At 45.1% G+C, this 25,033-nt stretch overlaps 1 protein-coding gene across 1 annotated transcript in view; it reads right to left on the bottom strand.

The window, feature by feature from the left end:
- The window catches only part of FUBP3 (far upstream element binding protein 3), a 53,913-nt gene extending 29,223 nt beyond the window's left edge, over nt 1-24,690 (bottom strand). The window contains exons 1-2 of the mRNA XM_081103816.1: nt 24,569-24,690; nt 11,771-11,876 (exon numbers count right to left, since the gene is read on the bottom strand). Of these exons, the coding sequence (XP_080959942.1) occupies nt 11,771-11,876; nt 24,569-24,652 (190 nt within the window). The 5' untranslated portion in view covers nt 24,653-24,690. The remainder of the gene's footprint in view (nt 1-11,770; nt 11,877-24,568) is intronic.
- Nucleotides 24,691-25,033: the final 343 nt, after the last annotated feature.

Below are 25,033 nucleotides of genomic sequence, written 5' to 3'. Positions count from 1 at the left end.
TAGCTCTTTCTTTTTCTAAAACTTGACCGTCTTTCTCTGACTGGACAGGAACTGGCCGTAAAAAGAAGCCAGATGCTGCTATTTTAAAAGGAGAAGAAACACCTAGAGAAACAATGCCAGCAAAAGTAAATGAAGCTACTGAGTCAATACCATACTTCTTCTGGATCAATAGCAAGATAATGGTCTGCAGCCAAAATATTGACATTATATACTATTAACCTGCTTATCTCAGGGATAAGAGTTGTTTTTCATCAACTCTTAAATTTTTCTTTTTGCATTCCAGTTTGCATATGATAAACACTCTGGCTTGGGGACTCTCACTCCACATGAAAACTGGACAATTAGCAGCTTAGGGAAAAAATCCTCACCGCACACTCAGCCCCTGAATGTGTGAGAGAGGAAGGTCCATCACCTAGGCAGTGGGAATGACAGAAAAAGCCCAGACAGTGCCCTCCAGCTGGGTTAGCTGTCCCGTTGAAGGTCAAGCTCAGCTTCCCTGCTACTGCCAGAATCCTCCTCTTAGGGGCACAGAATCCACTGAAGACTGAGGAACTAAAATGGCTGGAAATGATGAGAACACAGGAGAGGTGCCTGTTCCCTAAACAGAGCACCTCGGCCAGATCGTGCCTCCTGGCCTGCGTGCTGTGCAGTGAAGACTTGTCAAAAGGCTGACGATCGTCAGCTATTTCAGACAGAAACACAAAGAAACAGAGTAAAGGGCAAGGCTCCCGTAAGGAACTCCATGAGATCTGGGGAGCATTTGAAGGCTCCTGGTCAGAAAGGCATTTGAAATTTTGTACTTATCACAGAAAAGGAAATTTCTTTTTGGTGACAAAAGTGTGTGTCACAGGTACCACGCACGGTGTCTTTTCTGATGGCCAACTGCTCTGCTGACAAGTGAAGGTGCTTACAAACCAAAAACATGAGTGCACACACCATCAGCACACAAACGGATGGACTGCTGAGAGCCACACCACCCAGGAAGGAAATCAATTCAAATCCAGACCCAACTCAGTTAGTGGACTCTTAAGAATAAATGCTCTCCATCCTCCATGCCCATGCCGTAGCCAAGGCTGAAACGCTTGGTTTAAAGTTGTACTCCCTTCAAAAACATTCCCATTTGGTGCCTAAAAATGAAAAGCAGCAGTTAGGCAAGGGGCACTGGGCACTCACTCAGCATACACTGATAACGTCCAACTCCACGAAAGGGGGGTGAGGGACTGGGGGGTTCTGCTCAGTCTTCATGATGAAGGGGGTCAAATGAGGGAGGCATATGGGAACACCTATAAAGCTCAATTTAATGGTAACTACCATCATTTTACTGCAAAAAGAAAACTGCTGAAATATCAGCCCTATTTCCCCTAATGGCGCATGCTGGCTGACAACAGTTCCTCTTGCCTCGAAAATTCACCTGCACTCAATTCTAGCACACATGCGTAAACACACACACAGGTGTAGTTCTCATTTATCTTGCACACTACATAATGGGAAGCCCCCTGGGCTATGGAAAAATGAGCTCCCCATAAAAAATATTCACACTACAATAAGAGAAATTCTTTCTGAAGAGTAATACTCTGCCAATTTCAATAATGATTTTTTTGGGGGAAAAAAGGCAGCTGGACACATGTTTACCCATCAGTGAGGAGAAAGTCTTCTTCCCCCAAAAGAAACGCTAACAAGTGTCGCTGGGGAACACACCCAATTTTATAACAGGTATCAAATGTAATAGTTAACCCCGCCCCCTCAAAAAAGCCCAAGAACAAAAGCACCCTCACTCCTCTGCCAGCACAGACAGCACGCTGGCCTCGCGCACAGCAGGGACCAGAGGCAGGTGAGTGGCGGTCAGCAGAGAAATGTCAGCTGTTTTTGCAGAACTGACAAAAATAATAAACAAGCCAGACCTTCCTCTTCAGGTTTTGAAAACAATCCTCCCGTGCTTGGCTTGGATTCCAGACTCCTCTGACTCTGAAGCTCGCTGCAGCCATTTCTGCAGTTTTCCAAGCGATTTTAAAAAGCTTTTCTCCCGAGGACAATACAAAGGCTTCCTGTGTTCTAAGCAGCAACTCTCGCCCCAGGGCCGCCAAACACTGACAGGCCGAGCTCAGCTGCAAGTCCCTAGACAAGTAATCTGTTACTAATTCTGCAAATTATTATTTTTAAAAGTGAGAATTCAAGTTGCTCTCAATAAGGCCCCTCGCTTGCAGTCTCATATGCTCCTGCGAGCGGCAAAGAGCACCAGCTCTGCTTCCCAAGGCGCCTTCCCAGGTGCCGCAGCGGCGTGCACCCCCTTAGTCCTGCCGAGCCCCGAGAGGCGGCGCTGTTATTACCAGTCCCACTGCGCCCACCAGGAAGGTGCGCACACACCCAAGCCCTCAGAACAGTGCGCGCGAGTGCCTGTGCCCACGTGCACTCTGTTCCTAGCGCGCCTTCCAGCGGCTGGGAGCTGGGCCCCGTGCCAGGTGCCGGGGAAAAATGGTGAGCAAGATCATCTCTGCCCTCAAGAAGCTTCAGAGTCCAGCCGGGAGAGCAGAAAGCTCCATGATGAGCAGAAACCTGACCTGGCCCTCCAGGGATGTGGAGGTGTTAGGAACCCCAGTTCAAGTGCCCACTGAAGGCCTGACCCAAGGGTCTCTGTAGTCCAATTAAGAGGAAAAGTACGTCTACACCACCGATTTGCAGCACTATGCCTATTTTCATTTAATCCAGTGGTTATGACATTCATTTCGAGGGTCATGACCAACAGTTACACATGTTTTAACATATGTTGGCTAACTAGTTCTGGTGGAAATATGAACTTTTGTCACATGGTAAGTAATATTTAAAAAGTTTGATAATAACTTGTTATAATCCTGACGATAACCTCATTAAGCAGGTATGATCTCACTGTGAGGTAAGAAAACAAAGGCAGAGGTTAAACAATATGCCCCAAGTCACACAGTGATCAGGCAGAGCTAGGATTCAAGCCCTGACCCACCAGACTTTGGAGTCCACATTTTCAAGCAGACACTATCGTGGCCTTTGAGACAGAGACCCCAGGTTTGAAGTCTTTCTGGTTCTATCAGGTATCAGCTTGGTCAGATCATTTCTCAACATCAGCTTCCTTAGCTATACAATAAGGAATTTAAGCACCAACGTTCCTTCCAGCAGCGAAGGAACCGAACAGATTAACCGATCTATACAGGGGCCCCCAGCACTCCATCTCTAAACCTGGCAATCACTCATCTCTTCTTCATTCCAAAGGGTTATATAAATGAGCTCATACAGTATGAACCATTGGGTTGGCTTTTTCACTTGGCACAACTCCCTGGAGATGCGGCCAAGCTCTATGTGTATCACCAGTTTGTTCCTTTTTACTGCCGAGTAGCAGTGGGTGGACCAGTTTGTTAACCATCACCTGCTGAAGGACATCTGGGCTGTTTTCTGTGTGGGGCTATTATGAAGATTTGTGGATAGGTTTTGTGTAAATATAAGTTTTCTCTTCTCAGGAATAAATGCCCAGGAGTAGAACTGTGGACCAAAAATGTAAATGCGTGTTTCGTTTTATAAATTTTCTAGAGAGGCTGATGTGGTTTTAAAAGCTCCTCAGGTGCTGATATGAGCATAACCAATGGACACAGACAGTAGGGGGGTGAGGGCATGTGCTGGGGGATGGGAGCAGCTGGGGAGAGATCAATGGGGGGAAAAGGAGACTCATGTAATACTTTAAACAATAAAAATTTTAAGTTAAAAAAAAAAAGGAGTTTTACCAGATGTACAAACACACAAACAAGCTCTTCAGGTGGTTCTCACACTCAGCCAGGGTAGAGAGCCACTCTGGGTCACATACTTTCTAAAAGGATTTTGAAAAAACTATAAATCTCCTTTTAATTTGATATCTAAAATTTCCCCCTAGATTAATAATTGCAAACAGGTCTAGATCATTCATTTTTGTGGAAAATGTCTACTATTTGACCTAGTTGGCTAAGCCAATTGTCAGACCAACCAGTAAGATCATACTTTACCAAGAAAAACCCCCTCACTTCATTTCCCATTACACATATGTGTTAATATACATCCACATGATGACCACTTACTTCTGAATTATAATCCTAAAATGAATGGATGGATGAAAGGGGAGGTGACTGCATGAGCCTTTGCCATGAGTTACATGGATAAAATCAAAATCCAATCCTGTCACTACTTTTCTTTTTTCTTTAAAAAAAAAAAAATGATTTCAGAGAAGGGACAGGGAGAGAGAGAAATAGAAACATCAATGATGAGAATCACTGATCAGCTGCCTTCTACTGGGGATCGAGCCTGCAACCTAGGCATGTGACCTTGACCGGAATCAAATCCGGGACCCTTCAGCCCAAAGGCTGATGCTCTATCCACTGAGCCATATCGACTAGGGCCTGTATTTCTTTCTTTCTTCTTTTTTTTAAAAAAAATATATTTTATTGATTTTTTTACAGAGAGGAAGGGAGAGGGATAGAGAGTTAGAAACATCGGATCAGAGAGAAACATCAATCAGCTGCCTCCTGTACATCCCCTACCGGGGATGTGCCCACAACCAAGGTACATGCCCTTGACTGGAATCGAACCTGGGACCCTTCAGTCCACAGGCCGACACTCTATCCACTGAGCCAAACTGGTTAGGGCGGGCCTGCATTTCTTAACAAGACTCTCATGCTTTGTTACCTTGGGGTTCCCCACCCTTTGAGGTGTTTGAGGAGTTTATACCCCAGGTGAAAAGGGCACGTCTCCAGCACAGACACAAGTCTCAGAGAGCTCCACTTTAGGGAAGAGTGTGCACAGAAGGAAGAGCTGGAAAAGGGTTGCTATAAACTCCCAGGCCCACCGAACCCCTGGTGGGTCTTCATTCACTCAGCGAAAGACTGCTGCTTGAGAGCTAGGGCTCTGGTTTACTTTATCTACTTCATAAAAGGCCAATCTGCCCCTCCCCCTACACCTCCCCACCTCCCAGGAACTGAGTTTCCGTCCTGGCTCTTTCTCCCTGCAGCAACCATCATTACCCTCCACTGAGGGAAAATGCCAACATCTCTGAGATTCATTTTTCTCTCTTTCCAAAGCAGACACTCTGGTACTTGCGGGCTCCTGCCTGAGTGGTGTGGGCTACAGGCAGTCTGGGTGCCCCTTGCCCACTGGCAGCAAGAACTTCGGCTCTCACTGCTGCCCTCCTAGAAAGTCTGGAATTTTAGAAATCGTTCTTCCTCACTCTCTGTCTTTGCCCTATGCCACAAGTGCTGGAAAAAAAATAAAAAAACACCACTCGGAAAGGGCCACAGAAACCTTCTATTCCAGGTGGGTGGAGGCCAGGCTAGTGGGGCGCCTCGAGTAGGAATTCCGGGTCCCAGCCACAAGATGAGGACCCTGCGGCCGTGAGAGGTGAAATGGTCACCTAAGGCCCACAGCTAATTAAGTAGCAGAGCTGGGATTAGAACTCAGCTGTCCCACCTCCCAGATTTCTGATCAGGATTAAAGTAAGTCTGCAGGAGCAAGCCCCCAGCGACTTCTTAAGGCACATCACTGGATGCCAGTGGTGGTAAAAGGAGATTCTGGACTAGATTATCCAGGGGTCCTGGCTTGCCTGGGTGGCTACATGAATATAGCCTTGGAATATATGAAGACTTTGAAAACGGATAACTGAGGAATGAGTATGGAGATGCATTTATCCGAGGAAACAACGTGTTGTAACACAGAAGAGGAGAAAGTGACAGCATCAAGAGTACAGTACTTCTGCCCTAACTCAGTGGTTCTCAACCTGTGGGTCACGACCCCTTTGGCGGTCGAATGACCCTTTCACAGGGGTCACCTAAGACCATCCTGCGTATCAGATATTTACATTACGATTCAAAACAGTAGTAACATTACAGTTATGAAGTAGCAACGAAAATAATTTTATGGTTGGGGGTCACCACAACATGAGGAGCTGTATTTAAAGGGCCAGAAGGTTGAGAACCACTGCCCTAACTGGTTTGGCTCAGTAGATAGAGTGTTGGCCTGCAGACTGAAGGGTCCCAGGTTCGATTCCAGTCAAAGGCATGTACCTTGGTTACGGGCACATCCCTAGTAGGGGGTGTGTAGGAGGCAGCTGATCAATGTTTCTAATTCTCTATCCCTCTCCCTTCCTCTCTGTAAAAACTCAATAAAATATATTTAAAAAAAAAAAACAGACAACAGAGTACAGTACTTTTCATCCGTGGATATATTTTTTATGAGACCTTTTTGTTTTTTAAATGTAATTTGTCATTTCATAATAGTTGGTGATTTCTCACTGACATGTAAGATAAATATATGAAACTGTGGACTTAATTGTAAAGAATATTTCATTTGCCCTGCTGGTGTGGATCAGTAGTTGAGCATCAACCTATGAACCAAGAGGTCACGGTTTGATTCCCGGTCAGGGCACATGCCCAGGTTGCGGGCTCCATCCCCAGTAGGGGGTGTGCATGAGGCAACTGATCAATGATTCTCTATCATTGATGTTTCTCTCTCTCCTTCTCTGAAATAAATAAAAAATACACTTTTAAAAAAAAAATTTTTTTTCATCTAAATGTTTCAGTCATTTTCTTTTTACCTCTATGTCAATGTGCAGAATTTTTTTTTAAAGTATTCTTTTTTATTGATTTCAGAGAGGGAGAGGGAAAGATAGAAACATCAATGAGAGAGAATCATTGATCGGCTGCCTCCTGCATGCTCCCCACTGGGGATCGAGCCCGCAACCTGGGCATGTGCCCTTGATGGGAATCAAACCTGGGACCCTTCAGTCCACAGGCTGACACTCTATCCACTGAGCCAGACAGGCTAGGGCCGTGGTCGGCAAACCGCAGCTCACGAGCCACATGCGGTTCTTTGGCCCCTTGAGTGTGGCTCTTCCACAAAATACCATGTGCGGGCGTGGACGTACAGTGCAACTGAAACTTCGTGGCCCATGCGCAGATGTCGGTATTTTGTGGAAGAGCCACACTCAAGGGGCCAAAGAGCCACATGTGGCTCGCGAGCCGCAGTTTGCCGAGCCGCAGTTTGCCTACCATTGGGCTAGGGCAAAATGGATTTTTTTAAAAAGAAAAAAAAATTCTATTCCAATTTTCCTGTAAATACTTCATTTAATAGTACACCCAAAAATTCTTCTTCCGTCACCACAGAAACATCATGGAGATAGGAGCAGAAGGTGTGGGACTACTAAAAAGGTACTTGCACCCATCTCAGAGAGAAGCCTTTGGCAGAAAAGGCAGGCACGTTTCAAAGTTGCTTGTGCATGCTCCCCGCCCCCAGCAATGGCAGAAACAGTGCTGCATTCACCGAAGTTCTGATTCTGGTGTCGCATTTTACAGAGAGGGCAGGGACAGTGAGGTTTGTTTGATTCAAGTAAAATGCTCAAGAGGCCATAATTACCTCAGACTCTCCCGGGGTAGAAACCTGGAGAAGATGCTCCCACTGCCCCTAGAAAGACGGAGGGGACGATGAGAAGAGCGGCTTTGCCATCTGTCAGCCAGCTCTGGGCTAAACATTAGAAATCGCTCGTTTTCTCAGCAAGGCAGTTAGACAGCAGAACCTGAGACAGGGAGACTTGTCTAAGGAAATCAGGGGTGGGGGGAACCCTCTGTACACCTCTCTCTGACTGCAGATTAAGAAAGAGTTAGAGTTAATCATTTGACAAGGCTGGTTTGAGATCAGAGGTTGGCAAACTGAGCCTGAGGGCCAGCTGCCTATTTCTGTAAACAAGAAGGCCCTGGAGCTCAGCCACCGCATTTGTTTACGTGTGCCCATGGCTGCTTCCAAGCTCATGGCAGGGCTGAGCAGGTGGGGCAGAGACCAGGTCCTGATTTAGATTAAACTGAAATTCACAGTTTTAAAACACTTCGCTGTTCTCTTACATGTGGAGCTTACTTTTCAGAAATTTTTCTAAATGCAAATCACAGGAGACAAAGGAGAATTAAGCATTGAGCATCTATTCCCTCCCGCTGTAAGGCAGGCTAGAAATAGAGAACGCCTCTATGGTGAGTGAGGGCATGTAGGATCTGGCCGGAGAGGGACACCTGGGATCTGCAGAATAAAGCAGGAGAGGACAGGTACCCTAAGGGACAAATGAACCTTGGAAGTTCAGGGCAGAAGGAGAGGACTGGTGAGGGGACTGCAGGGAAAAGGGAGGAAGAGAGGGAAAGGAGAACAGGAGACAAGAGAAGATAAAGTGCTGGGGGCACCTGAGCCAGCACTGAAGCAAGTCAGAAGATGAGGATGAGGACAGGCTGCTAGGAGGAGGTCTCACCTGCCAATTAGAGACCTATGGGCTGAGTAGGAATCAGCCAGGTAAGAGCTGGGACGGAGGACATGTTTCTGGGAGAGCCAAGTGAACAGATGATTAGGCTGTGAATGGGGAGAGACAGAAGGGCAGGGAGGTGACGGCCAGGTTAGGCTGGACCTCCCTGGCACTGGAACCTGCCCCAGGCCTCACAGGAGAGGCAGCAACTGGTCAGACTGGCTCCAGTAGTGGCAAGAAGAAAGTATTGGACGGAAAGGGTGCCACACCCGACACCAGCAGGGAGATTCCCGAATTGGAGATTCTACACCTCAAAGACTGTTAGAGAGCGTGGGTGCCAAGACTGAAGACGCTACCAATTAAAGTTATGTGACCCCAAGCTGGAGGGCAGGGCGCCAAGAAAGGCTCTGAAGGCTGAGCTCGAAACTCTTCCTGCTGGGTTCCAGGCGGCTGCTGACGGGCAGTCTCACGGGCGGCTCAAACTGCAGGAACACCACTCACGCCAATCCCATCTGCACCAGGAATAAACCTGTCCCCTGGCTTTCTTGCCTAGCACTTGTTCTAATCCTCCTATTCATACACCTGTCTGTATACCTCAGTGTCCTGAATAAACGCTGGGTTTAGGTTCTTTGTGGTCAACTTCAAAGCTGAAATACTTTCAAACAGACCTAAGTAACACCTCCAAAACGTCTAGTGGACTGAACTTTAACCTCCTGAAGGTTAAAGAACTCCAACTCACAGGAAAGTTAGAAAGTTCACATTGCTGAAAGTGTTCTGGTGAACTTCTGTCAAAAAAAAAAAACCCCTAGGCCAAACCAAACAAAACACTGCAAGCCTTTGGAAATCTTTATTGCAAAGAAAAAGCGATGGAATTCCTGTTTGTTGTTTGTCTCTGCTTTTCTAACCTTTCATCTCACAAACAGCAAGACTGTGCCCCCTAGAAAGCTGTGGGGCAAACACAAACACTTTCCTTGACAGGATCTGTTTATCCACATATTTATTCAGGAGAACAGAACTGGCCCAGTGACCTATCCCCATCAGAAGACAGCTGACAACAGAGGCTGAGGCAGGCCCCACTGCCCAGGGTTCTCACTAAGATCAACAGCAAATCTCAAACTCTGTATGTGACCAACGTGAAGGAAAACAATTCCCGTGATTCTGTTATGGAAACGGTGCTCACAAGAAGAGGATTGACCTCATCAAACTGTAATGCAGAATGCAAAAAGCCGGAGGGACATTTCCTGTTCTCCGAATACATCTGTTGTGTAAGACACAGGCATCCAGAGATGCCAGAGGCTGGACATAGTGCCAAAAGGTTCTCTCTCGGTTCTTTCCTACTATAAAGATGGCTTACTATTTAGAAGAAGGAAAGAGAGAACTTGTGTTCATTTTCTGATTACAAGGATTTAGTCCCCAAAAGGCAGACATGCAAAAAATCATGGTTCTCAAAAGGGAGGTGAGGGAGCTGGGTGGAGGAGGGCAAAGGGGAGAAAATGAAGGTCCTCTGTAAAAGGGTCAACAACCACAAAATGTGAAAATAAACAATATGATAATGAACTGAACTTTCAAGGGAGGCCCTGCACTTACTGGTGACTTACTAACTACAGCTTGCTTCCTAGGTCTCTTTATCATTAAGTTCAGAACCTTTCGCTAATTTCTTTCAAATGGGTATCAAAGGATAAATGGGAGAAAAATGTCTGCGAAATGCCAATGGCTACAATTTGCAAACATTTGGGTGTTCCCATGCAAAGAACACAGTGAATACTCGTCACTGGGTGCAGTTTCCACTGCAACTCGACTCCACACAGTGGGTGAAAACAAGGCCAAGAGTTGTGAAATGTATTGATCTTAGTTTCTGGAAATGGTGAGCCAGGGAGGCTCTGTCCATTAACAAGATACGTGTTCAGTGCCAGACAACTTAGTTCTACTTTCCTATTGATGTCTCATAGGAGAAACAGAAGCATAATTGCCCTAAAAAGGTAAAAAGCTTTTTGCTAAGGCAAAATGCAGATAATGCCATTAGTCATATTTGGTCTAAGAAATCACTAACACCAGTCAAATAAAAGAAGATCATGGGGTACTATTTGGAAGCAGCAGTTTAAATGGTCACCGTAGTTCCAATGACCTGGAGTAGACTTTTTATGTGTGTGTGACCATAAACATAAACATAAACCATTGTTTTTAACAGAGAAGAACTTTTACACCCAAATGTTATCCCCTTAAAATCTTCACAATTAGTGTGAATCTATACAATTATTGCAAAAAGGTTCCCACATCCTATATAATAAAAGCCCAGTGACCATAACGGCACAAGAACCAGAATGATTGCTCGACCAGTCGCTATGAGGTGCATTGACCACCTCTCGGTCCCTCCCCACCCGGCCCGCAGGCTCCGAACACAGGATGGCGAACGGGGAACCAGGGTGGGTGGCGGCGGGGCGGGACTGGGGACTGGCGAGCGGGCGGAAGATGGCCCTGATCACAGGCTAGGCCTAGGGACCCTACCTGTGCACAATTTCGTGCGCTGGGCCTCTAGTCTAAAAAATAATGGCGATCTCCTTTTAGAATCCCAAGGAGATCAGAGAAAAATCAATCACTCAATCAAGCCAAATTACATTTTTCCTATATATGTAAAAACATGCATTTTTTTAGAAAAAGGGATTACATAATACATACTGTTGCACACCTTGATTTTTTTCACTTAATGTATCAGAGAAATGTGTACATGCATACACGGTTGGATGCATATGCAGACTGACAGGGCAAAGGAGAAGACACTGGCCCACCACTATGTGAACATTCATGTACCATCTAGTATATTTCACAATCCCTGTTATAGGCCTACTGTATGGAAGACCAAATCAGACAAAGGAAGGCCAAGTTCTCTACAGAAGCACATTTGGTATATTCTCTGCCAGGGTCCTGGTGATAGGCACTGCTAATTGGTTTTAAACTTTGGGGGATGGAGTGGAGTTGAATATATAAGCCAACCAGCAAAATAACAAATGAATGAATGAATGAAAGAAAAATGTTTCTAGAAAGAACTTGTCACAAATGGGAATGATGAAAAACCAGCAGATAGAACAGAGAAAGGTCATCTCCCTCCCCTCTTTCCTTTCTTTAAGGTCAAGATACAGCCACGGCTTCCTCAAAGCTATGCATCAAAACTTAGCTTTATTTTGGAGGAAAGTGGAAACTTCAATTCTTACATGTGTACTGGAAGAACGGAGGGCTGAATCCAGCAAAACTATCAAATCTGTCAAATTACTTCCAAGCTGATGCTCAAAGGCCAAGTCTTTCCCTGAGAGCAGCTAAGAAGATTCCTGTATTATCAAGGCAAATAAGAACTCAAATGCCGGAGAATTGCTGAGAAAAATCACCCTAAATACGTCCCCTCAGCCATTCCGCTGCAGAGTGGTGCTGGAGAGAGCTGTTAAGGAAATGGCTGGCACAAACTGCACTGACAGGTTCACTACCACCTGAAAGGCAAAGATACCGACAACAACTTACCTCCATCATCCAGGGGCCGTTTTTGTACTCCATATCCATACACGGAGGGGTCCACTAGAGGTGTGGAATTATTCAAGTGAGGAATTGAATCAATTTTAGCAGCAATCTACAGAAGAAGCAGATTTAAATATTCAGGAACAAATCATGGCTCTATTCGAGGGAGAAAGACGAGTCCTCTTTAGAGGGCTGTTTTTTCACTGTCTCTCCCTGCCCCCGCCCCAATCGACATTAATGTAAGGCAATGTCATGGTAGTATAAACACTTTTCACTGTTAGCTGAGTTTTCTTTTGGTCTTAATAATAATGTGTCTTTAGAAATAAAATAGTACCAAAAATGTGTCTTTTACAAGCAATTAGTATTTCTAAGCCATCACTTAAAATAGAGGCATACTGCATTTGAAGGAAAAAAGCAGGCCAAAAATAAGAAAAACTTTGCTCAAAAGGTTTTATCACAGGATTCCTTTAAGAAATGAATTCCCCAACAATATTTAAAAGGCCATGTTTGCTCAACTGACAACGCTTTAGGAATATATCCATCCTATTAACTGTAACATCTATAAAAGTGATGATGCAATCTACAGATATAAGGCAATAAGCTGCTCTTCGCTGGAAGTGTCCGAACAGCAGGGGGATGATTGTCCAGGCTATGATAAGATTCCTGCACTTGAGAAAGTAAGATAATCTCTGAGATCTGTTTCAACTTTTAACATTTTATTTATCATCAGTTAAAGAACAGAACATAGCTATTAAAACATTTCCCCCCAAAACAAATGCTACATAGACTCCTTACTTATTTACTTTGTTCTCATGAGGAAATTATTGTGATCTTCACAATAAATCAACTCTTTGATTTAATCAAAGGAATGTCTATAGCAGTTGCTCTTGATGTTACTCCCTGAATTAAGCCTAGCACACCTGCCTCAGAGAGCAAAGTCTGTAGTGGAAATCTGAACTTGTCCCAATGTGCCCAGAAGTGTGAGACCTTCCAGGACCAACATAAAGATAAATTACCTTAAACAAACAACTAAAGACAATCGCGAAAACCCCAGGCAAGACTTAAATGTCCTGGAGTTAGGGCCTGTCCCTTCCGTTTACTGGTTCTGTGATATTGGGCAAGTCCGATTCTTCTCTGCTTAAGATCCTCTGGGTATAATACCACCTGCTTCATAGTTTTTGAAAAGATAACAACATACTCTGAACACAAAAGGGCTTTGTACACTGAAAAGCACTTCACAAATACCAGGGCTGTAAAACAAGGCAAACCACCCAACAAATGGTGATTGCCTACTATGTGCTAGGCTGTTCCAGGCACCAACATTCCTGTGGCGAACAAGAATAACCAAGCCCCTGTTCCCTGGAGTCAGCAGTCGGTGGGGAGTCACAGGTACATAATAAACTGAGCATTTCAGGTGGCAATGAGCATGATGCCAATAAAAGACAATGACATATAGAGTGCTTGGGAGAGCTACTTTATATAGGGCGATGAGGGCAGGACACTAGGAGGTGACGTGTAACCTGAGACCTAAATGAGGAGTAGCAGCTGGCTACACAAAAATCTGAGGAAGAGCTGTCCAGGAAGAAGAAACAGCTTATACAAAGGCCTGAGGCAGGAGCAAGTTCGGTAGGTATAAGCCTAAAAGAAAGAAGTGAATGTCACTGGAGTAGAAGGAATTAGATGTGTTCTAAGAAGTGGGCAAGAGCCAGCTCACACAGGGCTTTACTGATCCTGGTAAGGGGCTTGGATTTTATAGGAAGGGTGATCAGAAGCAACTATAAGGCTTTCTAAGGGAAGTAATGTGCTAATTTGTTTTTAAAAGATCCTCTTGGCCAAGACAAATAGATTCTAAGTGGACAAGAACAGGAACACCATTAGGTGTGCTAATAGGAGGTATTCTAAACCAGGGCAAACTATGGTTGGTGAGCCACCTGCTTTTGTAAGGAAAGCTTTATTAGAACAGAGCTACACCCATTTGTTATCGGTAAGGAGTTGCAGAGACCATATAGTGTGCAAAGCCATACTATCTGGACCTTTAAAGAAAAAGTTTGACAATCTCAAATACTAAAGATAGACAGCCGATAGAAACTCCACCTCCTATATCCAAGCAAGCCTCTACGGGCAAGTGGCCATTTGCCCTTAAACAAAAGGCCATATACATCCTGCCTAACAGCATTCTATTATCTACTTGCCAGCTTGCTCCCTTATTTGTTTTGGATCAGCTTGCAGAGGTTGGCTACTTAAGATGCAAAAGTTACTTGTAAGGACTCAGCTGGTAAAGCAGGTGGGTTAAAAGGTGAAAACACGCAAGAGCTTATGTCCACAGAGACCCTCTCGTCTGCCACAATAAACTGGCTAATGTAAGGGTTTTCAAAATTGGCCTAGTTGCCCTAGCTGGTTTGGCTCAGTGGATAGAGCATTGGTCTGCAGACTGAAGGGTCCCAGGTTCAATTCCTGCCAAGGGCACGTGCTTGGGTTGCAGGCTCAATCACCAGTAGGGGGCGTGCAGGAGGCAGCCAATCAATGATTCTGTCATCATTGATGTTTCTATCTCTCCCTCTCCCTTCCTCTCTGAAATCAATAAAAATATGTAAGAAAAAAAAAAAAGACTGCTCTAGTTGTTTTTAAAAGACCGACCAAAACATTCTCAGAAGACATGATTACCCCAAAACACAAAAGAAAAGGGTATGACTATCAGTGGAGTCCCTCAATAGTGTGCATGTGACCTCACTCTCAAAGACGGGGCCTCAAAATGTGCACTCTACCCGTCAGGCACTCTCCCTGCTCCCTTCTGCTGAAGCCTCATCTTCCAAATCTTTTTCCTTCCTGCCAAACTAGCTAAATGCTATTCCTGAGTCCTCGGGCTTCCTTATTTTCCTCCCACAGCCAATATGGTAAACGTGCTACAATAGTTTCCTGTTCCTAATATTGATTATATCAGTAAGTGTCCTTCCAAATTTGTGACTGGGACTTTCAAATGTTTTTTTAATCCACTATTTTATTTTATTTTATTTTTTAATTGTCTTAGAGAGAGAGGGAGAAGGAGGGACGGAGGGACAGAGACAGGGAGGGAAGGAGGGAGAGACAGACATTGATTTGTTGTTCCACTTATTTGTGCATTCACTGGTTGATTTTGCATGTGCCCTGACCAGGGATTGAACCTGCAACCTTGGCCTGTTGGTGCAACGCTCTAACCTACTGAACTATCTGGCCAGGCCAGATTTGTTCTTAAGTCATGTTTGCTTCAGGCATCTATAACTAGGGAAATTTGTAATAATGGTTAAGAGGTGTAGCTCTGAAGTCAATAGACTGCATTTAAACTTTGGCTAAACAAATGTTAGATACAAGTTTAACATTAAAATATACAATTGCATCACAATTTACATTGGTATTTCAGTGTATATTACAATATACCATAAAATTCAACGTGTTCGTTTCTTCATATAAATGTAACTTTATCCTAGGAAATATGAAATATCTACTAAAATAGTCAGTTGAAATGTAATGAGTGCTCACTATGCGCTAGGTACTCTAGGAGCATTTTAAACATGCTATCTCATTTATTCCTTACAATGATTCTCTAGGAGGCTGGTGTTATTTCCATTTTTTAAAAAAATATATTTTTATTGATTTCAGAGAGGAAGGGAGAGAAAGAGAGAGATAGAAACATCAATGATGAGAGGGAATCATTGATTGGCTGCCTCCTGCACGTTGGACTGAGCCTGCAACCCAGGCATGTGCCCCTGACGGGAGTCGAACCTGGGACCCTTTGGTCCGCAGGCGGACACTCTATCTACTGAGCCAAACAGTCTAGGGCAGCGGTTCTCAACCTGTGGGTCGCAACCCCTTTGGGGGTCGAACGACCCTTTCACAGGGGTGGCCTAAGACCATCGGAAAACACATATATAATTACATATTGTTTTTGTGATTATTCACTATGCTTTAATTATGTTCAATTTGTAACAATGAAAATACATCCTGCATATCAGGTATTTACATTACGATTCATAACAGTAGTAAAGTTACAGTTATGAAGTAGCAACGAAAATAATTTTATAGTTCAGGGTCACCACAACATGAGGAACTGTATTAAAGGGTCGCGGCATTAGGAAGGTTGAGAACCACTGGTCTAGGGCATTACTTCCACTTTTAAGATAAAGAAAAGTGAGGTTCAGAGAAGCTGAGTGACCTGTCAAAAATCATGCATCTTGTAAGTAGCAGAAATGGTATTTAAGCCCAGGCATGCCTGACTCAAGTCTATAACCACAGCACTAAGCTACCTCTCTTTCCTCCACCTAATACTTTCTTAAACATATTTCACTTCTCAAGGACTTAAACCTAGTGGTTCACAGTGCACAGACCTCAAGCAATTCCTCACATCGCAACTGATCATTCTGAGCAGCAGCTGCTAAGGAAAGTAGGGTACATTCTCAGTTAATGGCATGGGCCAGAAAACAAGCCACCGAAGCCAGAATATCCCTACAAAACCAAGGCCACTTCAGTTCTTATCTGAAAGCATGACCTTGAGGGGACTCTGCTACCGATTTTCTACCACTTCCATTACTTTTCCCGCTTTGGAGCGTAGGTGGGGAAGAGAATGGGTTATCTCACGACCTGCGCTATTTTAAGCACAGAAAAAGATGAAATATAAACGTGATAGACTTAATTTAACCTCCACTGCCGGTAACCAGCGAAAATACGAAGGAAGGGAGCACTGGCCCAGGAGTCAGTCAAGAGTTAGGTTTTCCAGCCAGATCTTCCTGTGTATGACCCTGGGCAAGACCCTCAATGGCCTTGCTCCTCGGTGTACACACCTGTGAAATGCAGGGACGAACTAAACCAGTGTGTTCCACAGAGGGGTACACAGGTGATTTTGAAAGGTGCATGGATGGATATATATATTTTTTACAGTTACCTTCAATACATGGCAAAGTTTTTCATTTATGACAATGCTTTAGCTTCCTTTTTGAAAAATATTTCAAACAAATCCAAATTTTAAAATGATTTTAAAATATTAACAGAATATTGAAGGTTCACTGCTATGGCAAAAATCACAAAGATAGGACACAAATGACTGAAGTTCACAAACATGGCGATTAATTATTCCCAGTGCACACCTTTAGAACTAAATTTCTCTGTTGACAGGTTTTGTAATCAAAGCTCATCCTATAAACCCAAATAGGAAGCTGTGACTGTGTCCACAACTTTACACTGATTAGAACTTTATCTTAAATGGAAACGGGCAAAGCCATCGAGCACCACCAAGTCTTCCACATACGATGTCCATGCTATCAAAATAGCTACTGATGATTTTCAGGGATCCAATAAGTAGAGGTGGAAGCTCACACCACCCAGGGAGCAGGAACCCAACTTACCGCCCTGAAACCCCTTTTCTACAGTTCCCCAGAGTGGCCTTGCTCGGGACCTGGAGAATGCACGGGCTGGACTGAGAGTCTCTGCTCCCCACGGCCGAGCCGGGGGCTAAGAGAAGTTCAGAGGGCAGGGGCTGGAGTCAGTGCACAGGGGCAAGTCCTAGTTCTGCATCCCACTACCTGGTGGGTCACAGTGAAGACAGCACTATATCAAACTTACTGCACTAAAAGCCTGCTGTTGCCCTCATTTAATCTTCACAGTGACCTTATAAAGTAGCTACTACTCCCATCACTGTGGGTTTGGGGCCTGCCTGGAATTGTATCCATGGGGATAACAGGGTAACAATGTAGAACAATGCCAGGCACATGGTAAGGAACAAGACCGTTTGCTATTTTAACCTTTAACTGAAGAATAATGCTCCAGAAAACTACACGGATACGTTTATAGCTCACTGAATTTTCACTAATGAAAATGCCTGTGCAACTAGCATCCAGGTCAAGAAACAGAACATCACCAGGGCCCCAGAAGCCTGCCTCGGGCCCCCTTCAGTCACTATACAACCCCACCTCCCCTAAGGGTAACCTCCTAACTTCTAATATTAGCTATTTTAAAAAATTATTACTAACATCAATGATCTCCATTTTACACATAAGGAAACTTAGGCTTAAAGAAGGTAGATAACTTGTCCAGTGACTAAGCTAGTAAGTGGCATAACCAGAACTTGAGCTCATATAGTCTGAAGCCAAGCTCTTAATAACCACTTCACTACTTTCCCACCTGGGAATTTTGTGACTATCAAATGAGAAAACATCTATGAAAGCTGTGCCTCGCACCGAGCATAACACAAGCTCAACAAATGGTAGCACAAGTGTTGGCAGAGATGGGGCCCCGGCTGGTCCTGCCCTATTTACTGGCATTGCCAAAACAAGGAATTCTATATACCAATCAAGTAAGATATCAGCTCTTCTTAATACCTTTTCCTGACAACTTGGTGCTGCCCACATTTGGGGAGAATTAAATACCCCCTTATCTGTGATTGCAAAGCACTTGATAACCTAGCTCTAAATAGCAGAATCTCACTGAGAAAGTTACTGGTTCCACTGTCTCCTCACAAGGAACTCTCTGAAGAGTGGACCTTCTCAATCACCTCAGTAACCCTGGGACAAAGAGTCCTTCACTGGGAGCTCCAGGGCTCAGCTTGATAAATTCTTGAATTTATATACAAAACCAATACATATTTCTGAGGAGTTCAAAGTTTTGAAGAGTCTTTAAAAGGTCCATGTTCTGCCCGGCCGATGTGGTTCATGGTTGCAACCCATGAACCAAGAGGCCGCCGGTTTGATACCCGGTCAGGGCACATGCCTGGGTTTTGGCCTGGATCCCCAGTGAGGGGAGTACAGGAGGCAGCTGATCAATGTGTCTCTCTCATCAATGTTTCTACCCCTCTCCTTCTTAAAAAAAAAAAAAAAAAAAAAATCAATCAATAAAAATATATCTTAAAAAAATAAAAAGGTCCATGTTACCAAAGTTAAAGAACAGCTTCCCTAATGCATGGCAAAATGCTTGGTTCTCATTAAACATTTGCTAAATTTGCCCTAGCTGGTTTGGCTCAGTGGATAGAGCCTTGACTTGCGGATCAAAGGGTCCCAGGTTTGATTCCAGTCAAGGGCATATTATACCTTGGCTGCAGGCTCCTTCTCAGCCCAGGCCCTGGTCAGGGCTCACGCAGGAGACAACCAATCGATGTGTTTCTCTCACATCGATATTTCTCTCCGTCTTTCCCTCTTTCTTCCACTTTCCCTAAAAATCAATGGAAAAATATCCTTGGGTGAGGATTAACAAAAAACAAACAAAACATTTGCTAAATTTAAAGTGCACATGGAGAAACCCGTCTGTAGGAAAAATGCTAAGATGACCAGCTGAGGCTGCAAGCCGAAATACTGTTCCAGCTGTTCCCCCACCAAAGACCCTAACAATGGCATGTCCAGTAGCTCTCTCCCCTCCGTTCCATCTAATTCCACCAGCATCCTTTCAATGCTTTGTTCAAAGACTGCTGATGTCTCACTGAAATGAAAACTATGCAACTACCTCTGCAAAGGAACCAAAATCCTTCTTAGAATGCACAAGACATGGGTCCGAGAACAATGTATATACTATTTGTGTGCCTCTGAGAAAACTGCTTTGTTTCCCTTTGGCTTATTTTCAAATATAAAATGAGAGATATAACCCTTGTCCTGAATATCGCACCTGGTTGTTGTGAGAATTTAATCCATAGTAAGATAAAACCAGCTGCAAAGTTGTCTGATTTATCTTTGCACTGTCCCAGCATCCAGCAAGCGGCCCTGGCCTCAGCAGATACTCAAATAAAGGGCAGGTAACCTGAATCACATCACTGCTTCCATTAACACCACTCCATCTTGCCAGTGATTTGTTCTCATCGGGTATTAAGATAAAAGTGCCTCCAATAGAAATATTGGCTATTCTTTCCCAAGTGTCTTTACAACAAAACTCAAAATGCAAAACATTTTCAAGAGAGACAGTTCTTAAGGGTAAAAGGACTGCACAGAAAAGCTAGGGAGAGGAAAGTTTGAACAGACACCCAATACAGTAAGTCCTCACTTAACGTCATAAAAAGGTTCTTGGAACCGCAGGAAATAACATATAAAGAAACTAATTTTACTGTGCTAATTGACATAAGTAAGAGTAAAATTCCTATGGCATCTCATCAACATTATAACAAAACAATATTGAACGAAAAGACGTTATTTGAGGACCTGCTGTATAACGTATTATAAAGCAAAAGAGCCAAAATAATATGACCAATTTTTTTTTTTTTTCAAATCCAGCTCATGGCCTTGAAGGGACCACTGAGATTATTTAGCTCAACATTTCCTAAGTTTGATCCACAGAATGGAATTTGGTTTTATGAAAAGAGGGTATGAAGTGACTTAACTTCAGGACATTTAGGCCTTAGTGCACATAAGCATATTAAAGGCTCTAAGAAGCCTTGTAGTAAAGAAGCCAATTCACCTTTATTTAACCCTGTATTCCCCATGGAAGACATAGTAACAGCCTGTAAATCAAATGTTGGGAAAGACTAACCTAGCCTAAGGTCACCCAGCTACTTGCAGGAGCCTTAGATTGCCCAACTCTCCTCCCAGTTTTTTCCATTATAAATTTCAAATAAAACCTAGAAATGATGGGCTCACAATTGGATAAGAAAAAGGATAAGAAAAATAAAGGCTGTGGATAGGCACCCCAACGGGCAGTGTAAAACATGAGCAAAGTGGTAGGAATGAAGGCCACCAGAGTCAACGCGTGTGCAAAGGGGCAGAGGCCCCCAGTCCTGCCGAATACAGTACTGCCACGGCAAAGTGCGGGAACAGTGCGGGAGCTAGGAATCTCCATGTTTTATGTGAAATCATTCTGGTTCCTAAGTGCTGGCACTGTGTGAGTCGAACAAGGCATGCCTGCAGGCCCACTGGGAGCCTTCCCGAGCCCGTGGGCCATGGGTTTAAGAATTCTGGTCCAGGTAAATCTGAATCTACAAATAATTGGGACTTCAGAGTCATCCCTTCCCGTCTGAAATCAATAAAAAATATATATTTTTTAAAAAATAAAATTTAAAGATAGTCTCAGATGAAAATGAGAAAAGCCTTAGAGGCACACACACTATTCACTCAGAGTCCACCTTTCAATACCAAACATGAGGTTCAGTGCTTGCACTAGTGTAGTGACCCAAAAGGACTCAGTCCCGTCGCCTATTCTTTAATAAGGGCTCACTCTTTGCAGGGTACGCTGCTGGGTCCTATCAGAGATACAGAAGCAGCCCACAGATTTCCTGTAGACACTGGTTTTCTTCAAGTGTCTGAGGAAGCTAACACGAACACACATGCAGGAGTAAGTCCCTGGTGAAATGACTTGAGATACTGAAGCACTGAACTAAGAGATGGTCTCAGTGGAGTATAACTGAAACTGACTGAACAGGCAGCACACTTGACTTTGAGTCAGAAGCGTCATACGTTAAGGCAGGGTGTCTCAGGGAGTATCCAACACCAACGAACAGAGGCTTTTCCTTGTAATGGTGGATGCACATTCCCTGAAGCAGATCTGGTGCTTGTGTACAGCACTCACGCCATATCACCTACTGCCCAGGCTCAAAGTGTGAGCCAGCAGCCCTGGGAGGCATTCTCTGGAGGCCCCTCACTAATCAATGCATTTTTTTAAAGTGCTGGTAAAGAATAGGTTCTAATGTTACTCTCTATTGATTCTACAAGGGCTTGATCACAATCATTTGGGTGCAGAATCAACATAATGCTCAAATCCCTGAGGCACCAATTACACTGTATTCATGTGGATAGAATACTCTGGAGTTACGCAATACAGAGGCACTGACTGGGTCTAGAGAACCTTCAAGTCCTAAAAAGCATTAGCAGTTTGGCCAGATCCTTTCTTCTATTTACTAGTAGTTGATGACCGGCAGACAGTTGGTGGAGCTTATGGAAGGCTGCTGGGAGTCTGTAATACACTGTGATTTCGCACTGTCTTGTTAACATGCAAATGTGCAGGCACTTGATGATGGATGCTCCTAAACCAGCAGTGGGCTTTCTGGAAAGATTTTCTATACTTAGAAAACAAGGTAAAACAGATTTTTATCTCCTCATCCATAATCTCCATGAGGTCCCCTTATAACCTAGAGCAGTGATGGCAAACCTTTTGAGCTCGGCGTGTCAGCATTTTGAAAAACCCTAACTTAACTCTGGTGCCGTGTCACATATAGAAATTTTTTGATATTTGCAACCCTAGTAAAACAAAGACTTATATTTTTATATTTATTTTATATATTTAAATGCCATTTAACAAAGAAAAATCAACCAAAAGAATGAGTTCGCATGTCACCTCTGACACGCGTGTCATAGGTTCGCCATCACTGGCCTAGACAGACAGGGTAGAGGTGCAGCGTAGCTATAGGACAGGATAACCTATTTTGGCTTTGAGTCCACACCCCACCCTTATTAGGATTCTGCCCTCTCTAAACAAGTTGAAAAAATAGTACCTTATTTTTGCTAACCTGCCAATGACAAGAGAACTGAACATGATGGTTTTTTTAAATACCCAGCAGTATTCGATATTCATCTTTGGGACTGCATCAGATCATATTTCCACACTTGTGTACTTCCCTACAGAATGGCTGGATTATCCATTTGTGCCAAACACTGAAGTATAACTGAAACTGACTGAGCATTCAGCACACTGGACTTTGAGTCAGAAACATCATATATTAAGTAAGCAAAAGCACAAGGAGGCTTCTAGATGCTAGCAGGGAAGTTGAGTAGATTGGGTACTGAACCCTAAATACCCAGACTTAACAGAAACTGCAGGTTCAAATCCCAGCAGGATCAACTCATATGCTATTATCATCTTCTAGATAAACTGAGCACCATAGAGCTTCCTGCTCTCTGACAAACTGACGAGGGCCTTATAGACTGTTGCTGGTGTTTATGAGGGCACATAAGAGGGGGAAAGCTTTGCAATCATTTAAATAAATACAGTTTTTACTCCCAGTTACTGTTGGGGGAAAATCGCTGTGTATACTACAAAGAAGTAGAACCACATCATCCAGATGCCCAAGTAACATGAGATCCTTTCAGGTAAGTTTTACTATAAGCATACAACATTTTAGACTTCCAACATGCCATTCTCGCCCAATGTAAACCTATAAATAAATCTAAAATTACCCACAAACCTGTTTTTTTTCTTTAGTTTTTAAAGGCCATCAAATCCTTGGAGATAGTATCGACCTCCAGCAGTTAATATTCAGACGTCACACACTTACAGCAGAGTCTTCATTGGGCTTATTCCTGCTCCAGTCAATGGTGCATTTCAGAGCTGGGAACATTTCCAATGAAGCTCCTCTGCTAGTAGTACAACCACTGCTCCAACAACCCACATTAGGTCAGCATGGAACAGAGGGTCGCCCTCCCGCCTGAGTAGGTTGTCCAAGAATATGAGCTGAACCACTGGCTCAAGAGAAGCAGAAAGTGTTCTCAATGGTTCAAAATTCATTTTACGTTCAACTAGATAGGCCTTCTGCACACCGAGGATCTGAGCTCTGCAGGGTAGGGACTATAATCCTTCCTGGACACAGGAGGCCAACAAGGTGACTGTCCCACATCAGCACTGAGTGAAGCCATTACATATTAGTAGCCAGTGAGAAACAAGGTTCAGGGCCTTGTGCTGGAGAGGAGAGCATGCAACACGCTGGCACGCAGAGAGGTGGAAGGAGAGCGGGAGGGCACGTTCATCCATGACAGCCGCTGGTTGGCTCTGAAGTCTAAGAATGATGGCTACTCACTACTGTACTGGCTGGTGCCTAGGCAGTAAGTAACAGGGCATCAGATAAAATTTTAGGTGGAACCAATAGGTTTGGAAAGTTCTGGGATCCAACATAATGTCTACAGGAGCATCAGTATTAAAATGAAAAGTCAGTATCTGGGACACGGGGAGGGTTCCCTCCCCTGGAATACTGGGAAGAGATGTAAAGACCACATCTTCAAGCGACCGAGTGGATCTTCTAATACAGTGAGTCCTGCGGCTTTCTGTTAGGAATCAAGCAGTAATTAGTTACAGCCCAACTTTTACCACGTCAGTCAGGATGCCTACAATTCAAGAGGAAGAGACGATGAACACAGCAGAAGTTTAGGTGTTAGCGCTACCTTGTACGGTTTACCCACAATACAAGGATGTGTTCTGTTGGAAGTCCCACGCCCGAAGCCCCAGATGGCAGGCCCGATATTCATTCTCCAGGGAAGCATGTAACCTCTTAAAATCAGTTCATTTAACTCTGACAAAATGCACCTCACTGTCAGATGCGCAAGTTTCTCTGCTGGAATGAGCCCACATCACCTTCTCCCCGAGAGTGGAGAAACTATGGCCCAGAAGGGATTTCTACCCCTTACGGGCCACCCACGTCCCCTTCACACTCTCCGTGCTTCCCTCTGCAAGGGGACCCCCCAAAACAAAGTACTCCCGAGTTAGACAAAGTCCCAAGACGATGTTTTCCACGTATAGAAGCTACTGGGCCTGAGACAGCCGCCTCCTGTCTATACCCGGGTCCTCACCGTGAGCTCCCCAATCGCGAGCCTCAGAACCCCGCGCTGGCAGCCGCGAAGGTCCAGCTCCCGCCCCACGCGATGGGGCAGGCGTCCGGGGCAGCCCCGTCCGAGACCCGCCCGACAGGCTGGGCCTGGGCCTCGCGGAGGCGCCTCATGCCCGGGCTCCTCGGGCTGCAGGAGCCCCAAGGATCCGCCAACCCCGACGGAGGCGTCAGCCGGGCTGCCTCCCGCCCCCAGGCCGACCCCCTCCTCCCCTCGGGCTCGGGCCGGCCCCGCCTCGGGCTCCCCTGCTCCCGCCAGCCGGCCGCGCGCGTACCTGCCGGACCCGGTGCAGGGCGTCCACGAAGCCCTCGGCCTTCATCCCCACCGGAGCGCTCTGCCCCTGCACCAGCTCCGCCATTACCGCCCCCGCCGCCGCTCGGCTCCCGGTCCGGCCTCCCCCTCCGCTTGGGGACCCGTAGCCGGAAAGGGAAAGCTGCCCCACTTCCGGCGGAAGGGAAGACGGGACACTCGACGCGAGAGAAGCCGCGTCGCGTCTGAGGGACCGGTCAGGCCACGTGACCGCGGTCCGGCCGGAAGTGGGGGGCGGGGCCGCGGGCGCGGGGGCGGGCCCTACGCGCGAGGCCGCCGTCGGGTCTGGAAGGACAGGTCGCGGCCCCGCCCCCCAGGCGTGATTTGGTCCAGGTTGGTCCATGATGCTAACGGGCTCTTGGGGCTCGGATGGGGCCCGAGGCGTCCGGCTGGCGGCCGCTTGAAAACTGAGAGAGGATGACGTGGCTCT

The sequence above is a fragment of the Myotis nattereri genome (genome assembly GCF_964212035.1).
Source record: "Myotis nattereri genome assembly, chromosome: 12".
Taxonomy (NCBI): Eukaryota; Metazoa; Chordata; class Mammalia; order Chiroptera; family Vespertilionidae; genus Myotis; species Myotis nattereri.
Note: the sequence above shows the minus strand (reverse complement) of the source record. Positions and strands in the feature narration are given on the sequence as shown.